General features: G+C 47.9%; 1 protein-coding gene and 1 long non-coding RNA gene across 3 annotated transcripts in view; both read right to left on the bottom strand.

Annotated features, from left to right (window-relative positions):
• Nucleotides 1-434, bottom strand: part of ZC3HAV1 (zinc finger CCCH-type containing, antiviral 1) — a 66,670-nt gene extending 66,236 nt beyond the window's left edge. For both annotated transcript variants that reach the window (XM_077781028.1, XM_077781029.1), the window contains exon 1: nucleotides 86-434. In XM_077781028.1, coding sequence (XP_077637154.1) covers nucleotides 86-393 — 308 coding nt within the window. In that variant the 5' untranslated portion in view covers nucleotides 394-434. The remainder of the gene's footprint in view (nucleotides 1-85) is intronic.
• Nucleotides 435-2,802: 2,368 nt separating this feature from the next.
• Nucleotides 2,803-8,438, bottom strand: part of LOC144245699 (uncharacterized) — an 18,102-nt gene continuing 12,466 nt past the window's right edge. The window contains exon 3 of the long non-coding RNA XR_013339400.1: nucleotides 2,803-3,602. This is a non-coding gene — a long non-coding RNA (uncharacterized LOC144245699). The remainder of the gene's footprint in view (nucleotides 3,603-8,438) is intronic.

Genomic DNA, 8,438 nt, shown 5'->3' with positions numbered 1-8,438 from the left:
CCGCGCGGGGCGGGGAGCAGCCTCCCCCGACGGTGCTCGCCGAGCGGGGCCTGAGGAAGCCGCCCCTTCCTCTCCGTGCACTCACCGCTCCGACTGCGAATAGCGGCACCGGCCCAGCAGGTTGAGCTTGCAGAGGTGCAGGTCTTCGCACGGCCTCTGGCAGTACTTGCGACGGCACACCCGGGCTCGGGTGGTGGCCACCACGAACCCGGTGCCCCTGGTCTTGTCGCCGGTCCCCAACACCACGAAGCGGTCGGGCCCCGCCGCCTCCAGCACTTCGCGGAGCTGCGCCTCAGAGAGCGCGATCTTTTCGAGCAGCTCGCCCAGGGCCATGCGGCCGCCGTGGGCGCACAGGATTTTGGTGATGAAGCAGCACACCTCCGGGTCCGCCATGGCGCGCTGCGCTGGCCGGCCGCGGCGCGGGACTCGGCTCCCGGGNGCCCCAGGCCCGGAGGCCGGAGCTCCCCCGACCCGATCCCGCGCGTGGGACTGAAAGTCCACCGCGACGGCAGCCGAAGGGAAAGAAAGCGAAGCGCGCGTGCAGATCTGCCGGCGACTTCCGCAACCGCCGGACCGCTTCGCCGGGTTCTTGGCTCCGCGACGGTGACGTTCCCCAGCTGGGCACGGCGAGGCTTCTTCCGAAAGAAGAGAAACTAAAAATGATCCGGGGCCCCGGGGGACTGCTTTATAAGCCAGCCCAAGTGGCNGCCCGCCCGAAGCCGGGCGCCCGGCCTCCGCCCTTGGCGAATCTTCTCATCAACTCCAAGGGTTAGGTGCCATTACCCTCATTCTGTACTTGAGGAAGGAAGTAACTTGAGTAAACGCAAGCATTAAGCTGAAACCTGATGTACCCGAGGTTCCAGATCGTGGTCCACCTGGCCAGGACCCATGTGCATGTGCACTTACTCCCCCAGCACCATGCCCTCTTAAAGAACAGCAATTATTGCTCGCCCTCGTTTTTGCCTTCCCAAGAGCTTGCTTGAAGAAACCCTTCTTGACCCTGTCTTGCCAGCCTATGACCGGCAACAAGGGTGTCCCAGGTGCCCCAACAACAAACGGTCACAGAGAGGCATGCTTAGACAAATGCCGAGATTTCAGATAGGTTCCTCCTCTCTTTGTGCATTTAGACAAGGGCTTATCCCTTGTGGAGACCCTCTTTGGACCTCCAGAGTTCGGCATAAAGATTATTTTAAAGTGAAAACATTCGGGCTACAGAAGATGCAGAATGAAATTTTGTCTGAAATTCTCTGAGATCTGAAAGATACAGCTACCATTAACCCCCTTCCAAGGGAGCTTCCGATAATTCAACTACCGGGTGGAGACAGGCTGCCCCTTCCATTAGCATCAAAAAGCCCAATGCAACCTTCCTTACTCTCCCATTGAAGCCCTAAAATAAACTCTTTTGTTAAATTGAGATAGATAAACTTCAGCTATTCCAGGACTTTTCCACTACTGGGAGTTCCCTCCAGCTCCCAATGTGAAAATAAACCTTGTCTTTCCCCCTGTTAATCTATTGTCAATTAATTTGCATATCCCCAACCTCTGTATCCTACTTGGAAGAAGAAAAAGGTTTTCCTTCCAACACTCCCAAGTAAAAAACAAACAAACAAAAAAAAAGGGCATTGATTAGATAGGAAATAAACCTTTTTTAAAAAAAATTATAGAATTCATGGGTGCCTGGGTGGCTCAGTCGGTTAAGCATCCGACTTCAGCTCAGATCATGATCTCACAGTTTGTGAGTTGGAGCCTTGAATCGGGCCCTGTGCTGACAGCCCTGGAGCCTGGGGCCTGCCTCAGATTCTGTGTCTCCCTCTCTCCGTGTCTCTCTCTCAAAAATAAACATCAAAAAAAATTTATAGAATTCAGTTGTCAACTTAGGAAATTCTTCAGAATGGGGGTGCCTAGCTGGCTCAGTCAGAGGAGCATGTGATCTGGATCTCGGGTCACGAGGTCTAACCCCACCTTGTACATACATACACACGGACAATTTTTAAAAGAAGAAATTCTTCAAAAAGATCAGCCAAAATTCTTAGTTTGGTAATTCATGGCAGATGAGCTGTGTCCTTCAGGAATAGAGTACTTTGGCATAAAAGCCAGCCAAACATGGGGCCCACACGGGTTCATCTGGCTTCTTGTTCCCTCTAGCTATCACTTCCATAATTGTCTTTAACCCACTTGGTCTTTTTTGTGTTCTAACAGGTTCCCAGGACTGGGTTTTCATTATCAAATAAATTCAACATAGCATTTTCCATGGGGCCCTTCCATTAGTTAGTCTCTCTCTCTCTCTGAACATACAAAAGTTAAAAAAAAAAAAATTGGTCCCTGCTGCCAAGAAACTTGTATTTGAGAAGACATGAAAAAATATTAAAATATAAGGGAATCAGTGGCTAAATGCTGCAATGGGCATGTAGGAGAATGGAGAAGGGGAGAGTAAAGTTTGGCAAGAATGGTTGGGAATAGAGGTCTAGAATTCTCAATTCAAATCCATGAAAAACAATATAAGGGAATGTGGGAAGGGAAAAGGCAGCCATTTGGGGAGATTTTTAAATTTGTGCTGTCACGGATTGTATCCCCCTGATAAGGAGTTAGAATGTTAAGGCGATTCCCTGGGGTGTAACACTGGAGAAAGTCAAGGGAAGAAGTAGAATTGGTCTATGGGAGCTGTCAGACACTGATACACATCGGACTCCTGGGAAGCAGGAGTGAAATGTTGCAGGATTTTTTTTTTTTTACCTCAATACCTGGGATTTATTGTCTAGCTGCTTCTAAGAATGAAGAAGTGGACACAAAATGAGCAGCAGGCAAAAGTTTATTAGAGTGTAAGACTAGAGAGCAAGCATAGTATGAAAGCTCTCTTTGCAGAGAGGGGACGTTTGAAAGTGAATGCCCAGGACAATAGGCAAGGGTCCTTGTTTCCTAAGGTTCTGGGCTTGCCCGTTTTCCCTTCCCTCTTGTTTCTTCTCAGGTTTTACCCTTCTTGGCTTGACTACTCTGGGTGCTGGCTTGTCCATTCCTGATTGGCTCGTTTCCATTGTGTGAGGGGTGGCCTATGGCCATATCATTCCTTGTGGGTCAGGCCTTTTATGGTCTACTTATTTTCGGTCAGGTCTTTTTTGTCAAATTCCCAAGGGAAACCTGAGGGGGAGTAGGTGGTATCTGTTACATTCTTAAGAGGAACCTTATGCCCGAAGGGGTTTGCTGTGGTCAGACACTCCCAGCATTGTTCCAAATACGTGTTTTTCCCCATCCGGGAACCTCAGGTCCTAATCTTTCCCTCTCTGCCTATTTTATCCTATTTTTCCCTATCATACTAACATGGACAGAAAAGCCTAAGCCCTTGTACCACTGCCCCGCTCAGTCATGGCTGGGGGCCGCTGGAGAAGTGCACGACTTGAGCACAAACACTGGGACAGATTCTGAAGGAGCTAAAGCTGGAAGCTATCAGCTAAACACATCTCCTTGCAGTTGGGCAGCAAGCCCTGGCTTGAAGGGAGTCTGAGGGACACACACTTGTCAGCTAGAGTCAACCTGTGTGCCACATGGATCTATTTGTCCATCCATATTCAGGGAATAGCTCCTTTAGGCTTCATGGGCCACTCTTCCTGTAAAGAGACATAGAAGAGGGAAATTAATGGAATGAACTCTAGCCCCTGTCACTGCAGTTGGCTGCAAGGCCACAACTAGCCGTCATCAGAGCCCTCCACCACAGGGATGGCTGGTGGCTCAATAGCTTAACTGCTCAACTCTTGATCTTGGCTCAGGTCATGATTTCACAATTCGTGAGTTTGAGCCCCTGGTCGAGCTCTGAATCCAGCTCCGCACTGACAGCATGGAGCCTGTTTGGGATTCCCTCTCTCTCTGTCTCTCTCCCTCTCTGCCCCTCCCCCATTCAAACATATATGTGTGTGTGTGTGTGTGTGTGTGCGCGTGTGTGTGTGTGTGTTTTCTCTCTCTCTCTCAAAATAAATAAACAAACATTTAAAAAATTTAAGGAGCACCTGCGTGGCTCAGTCAGTTGAGCATCTAACTCCTGATTTCCTCTCAGGTCATGATCTATCTCATGGTTCATGGGTTCAAGCCTCACATCAGGCTCCACACTGCCAGCGCTGAGCCTGCTTAGGATTCTCTCTCTCTGTGTGTCTCGAAAATAAATAAACTTTTTTTAAAAAGTTAAAAAATTGTTTTAAAAAGAGTCCAGATGTTAATCTCAGCTCAGGTTTTGATCTTGGGGTCATGATCAAGCCCCACACTGGGCAGGAAGCCTGCTAAAAAATAAATAAGTAAATAAATAAATAAATACATACATACATACCCTCTACCACAATCCATTCTAATTCTCCTCATCCTCAACTACTACCTTAACTGGTCTAAGTAGCTTCCCTGAGTGAACACCCCAAATCCCAGTACCTAAGGGGTCTGAGCACCTTCCCAGGTCATGGCTGTAGCTCTTGTCTTCATTCACAGTCACGGTTGGACATGAATACCAACTGACACTCAAAGAAGTCACCAGAGTCCATACATAGTCTACCTTGTTCCCACTATCTAACAGCTGCCGTAGCTCCCCATGCAGATGGGGTCAATTATGTCTGATAAGGCAGGAATTCCTTGTCTTAACCTGCTAGTGTCTGACCATTAGGAGGCCAAAGTGCTTGGCAGTAACCATAACATGTAGTCCAATGGGAACTTTGCTGTGTGCCTTTTGGGGGCCAAGACCTCCAACTCTGTAGAGCCCAGAGTGATACAGACAGAGAAGCCCAGTGGGTCATTGGAATGCTGCTAACTATGGCTCCTCATGCTTCTACTTACTTGCTTCCCAACCCATGGATTCTTTCTGTTGGGGACATAGCATCATACTAAGTTGTCTGATTGAAGGCATACACCATGATGTCCTGGGGGAAATGTCATCATTGCAGTGTACTCCTTTCATGCTGGAGTTTCAGCTGCATCTTTAATTGGCTATTCCAATACTTTATCTATCCAGCAGCTTTTATGTTGGTGAGGTGTGTAATATGACCAATGAGTCTTGTTCATAGGCCCACACCCCAACTTCCTGTGCCACGAAGACTGTCTTTTGTTTAGATGCTGTGCTACGTGGGATTCCATGTCTGTGGATCAGGTGATATTTAATTAACCCCCAGAGAATGGTGCTACTAAGACCCTGCAGGCCGGAAAGGTAAATAAATCTATATTTGGAATGAGTGTCTATTCCTATGCGAGCAAACTGCTGGCCCTTTGAAAAGGGGCCCGAGGTAGTCGCCGCCAGGTCATCAAGTAACCTATTGGTCTCCTTAAGGAATACAGTTTAGCATTGATCTTTAGGGCCAACAGATTAGACATTCAGTGGTGGCAGTAGCTATACAGTAAAACCTTGGTTTGCGAGCATAGATGGTTCCAAAAACATGCTTGTAATCCAAAGCACTTATATATCAAGGCAAATTTCAAGAACCATTGACTCAATTGTGATCATGTGGCACTCAGAGTCACATAGTACTCACATAACAAGACATCGCTCGTGTATCAAGTTAATATTTATGGGAAATGTTTGCTTGTCTTATGAAACAAGTTACTTGCAATCCGAGGTTTTATTGTATTCATTCTGATAAACGATAATCCATGCTGGTAGGTTTTTGCATTGCCTCTATCTCTGTCACCATAGCTTCTTTGTTCCAGGACCCATATGCAGGAGTGAGGGGAGAGGGTGCTCTGACAAAAGCTGCCTACGTTAATTGGCCAAATTATTTTGTCTAGGTGGCACATCTTTTGTATTAGGTACTTATTAGTGGGCCTTAACGTGTGATACAAACAACTTCCCATTCGTGTCCTCTCCTATATGTTCATCCACATGCCTCTAGTCTAGACTTTCCCATACCTGATTTTCCATTGCTTTTGTTTCAGGTCCTCTACCCACCAGCCAAGTCACTGCTCAGGAGCACATGTATGTTCTAACTTTGGGCCATTCTCCTTCCACACAAAGTGGATGGCCCAGTGCACATCTCAAATCTCCTCCCACTGCAGAGATCTCCTTCACCACTGCTTTCCAAGATGATAGCCACCATCCATTTTCAGCTTGTACTGGGTGACTCATTCCTACCCCCAATTTGGGCTTTCCCCTTCTTCCTTTAGCTGGTTATTGTGGGGCCCTCTCGTATGGTCTTAGGAATAAGCTAGAGCTGGGGTTCCAATGTAACCGTAATGAATGACATGGAGATGTGGGCTATGTACTCAGGCAGCTTGCCTGTACCTTCTGGTCTTGCTTATGCTCAGTATCAGATGGACCGGTTTCATCTTATGATGGCTTTAATGCTAGGCCTGTCTGACTTTATGGCTTGATATGTCCAACAGGGCCTAGCTCGTGATGGCCCGTTCTGAACCCACAGTCATTTGTTTTCTCTACCAAGGCCCAGTAGCAAGCTAGGAGCTGCTTTTCAGAAGGAGTGTAATTCTTCACCACAGTTGGTATAACTTGTTCCATAATCCCAGGGGGTCTACATTGTGATCTCCTGGGACATGCAATAAATGCCACTTATTCCATCACTGACGCCTCCAACACTGTAGGTTCTGCTAGATTATACAATCTGAATAGAAGGCCTGTTTGTATCACAGCCTGGACCCACTGCAGAGCTCCTTCCAGCTCTGGGCCCACTCAAAGCCAACAGCTTTCCACGTAACCAGTATGTGGACAGCAGGAGCATCCTGAGGTATGGAATGTGTCTCCTCAAGAACCCAAAGATTCCTGGGGCGCCTGGGTGGCTTAGTCAGTTAAGCTTCCGACTTTTGCTTAGGTCATGATCTCGCAGTTCGTGGGTTCGAGCCCCGCATCGGGCTCTGTGATGACTACCAGCTCGGAGCCTGGAGCCTGTTTCGGAGTCTGTGACTCCCTCTCTCTCTGACCCTCCCCTGCTCACACTGTCTCTCTCTCTCTCTTAGAAATAAAAAAAAAATTAAAAAAAGAACCCAAAGATTCCTAACAGGCTTTGTGTTTTGTTTTGTTTTTTTCCAGGAAGGGATAGGAGATGCAGCAACTTGTCTTTTACTTAGGAGGAAATGTCCCAGCATGCTGCTGATCATCAGGTCTCTAAAATCTTTGGGGAACAGGCCGGTCACCAAATCTTTGTAGGACTTATCTCCCACTCTCTGGAGTGGGTATGTCATACCAAACCTCTAGCACACTCTCCGCCTTTTCCTCATCCTGCCTGAGTAGTACAATGTCATCCATGTAATGGGTCAATGTGATGTTATGTGGGAGGCCCAAATGCTCTGGTTCTCTTCAGACTATATTACAACAGAGGACTGAAGAGTGAACGTAACCCTGTGGCAAAACTGTAAATACTTGCTATCCATTCTGTGGCAACATGAACTATTTCTGATCTTTGTTGAACAGCACAGAAAGAATGCGTTTGCCAAATCAGTGGCCCCAAACCGTGGGCCTGAGGCTGCGTCGCTCTGCTCCAGCTAAGACACTCCATCTGGCACAATGGGTATTGACCAGGATTACTTCCTTGCAATAATCCATAGTTATTCTCTAGGGTCCATCCAGTTGCTGCAGGGTCTTCATGTTAAACAGAGATATGATAGTGACTACATGTCTTCATGTTTTCAATATTTTAAAGTGGCACTACTCTGCCACCCCCCAACCCTGCAATGCAATGTTATTTTGTGGCTACTATATTGGCCTGGGGTAGGGAGTGGGCAACGTGTGGCTTTAGCTGCTCCACTTGGTCTTCCCTACTGTGACAACTCTCAGTCTACAGGACAAGGGAGGTAATGTGAGATTTAGTCCAACTTCCAAGAATGCCAATCCCAGCTACACATTTGGAGATGAAGGAAATGACAGCCAGTGAGTCCATGGACCCAGAGGACTCCCCATAAGTTGGACTCTTTTCAGGAATCCATTTGCTCCCATTCTTACGGGAGGGGGGTCCTTCACATCTCAGGGTATCAGTTGACCTCTGACCTTGTATGCAACAGTCACCCAAATGTCTGGGTATCCCCTGTAGGAATGTTGGCCAGAGTGACTCTTTCTTTGACTTTCCATCTTTTTTTTTTTTTTTTTTTTTTATTTTTGAGAGAGCTAGGGAGAGACAGAGAGAGAGGGAACCCCAAGCAGGCTCTACACTATCAATGAGGAGCCCAATGCAGGGTTCAAACTCATGACCTGAACCAAAGTTGGANGAGAGAGAGACAGCATAAGCAGGGGAGGGTCAGAGAGACAGGGAGATACAGATTCTGAAAGAGGCTCCAGGCTCCGAGCTAGCTGTCAGCTGTCAGCACAGAGCCCGACGCGGGGCTCAAACCCACAAACCGTGAGATCATGACCTGAGCTGAAGTTGGACCCTTAACCGACTGAGCCACCCAGGCGCTCCAGGCCCATCATCTTTACTATGCCAGCTCAATGGCCTCTCCAGCACCTCTTTTTCCTGCCCCCCCCCCCCCCCCCC

This window comes from Crocuta crocuta, unplaced genomic scaffold (genome assembly GCF_008692635.1).
Source record: "Crocuta crocuta isolate KB4526 unplaced genomic scaffold, BGI_CrCroc_1.0 scaffold228, whole genome shotgun sequence".
Classification (NCBI taxonomy): Eukaryota; Metazoa; Chordata; class Mammalia; order Carnivora; family Hyaenidae; genus Crocuta; species Crocuta crocuta.
This window is presented reverse-complemented; position numbering and strand designations above follow the sequence as displayed.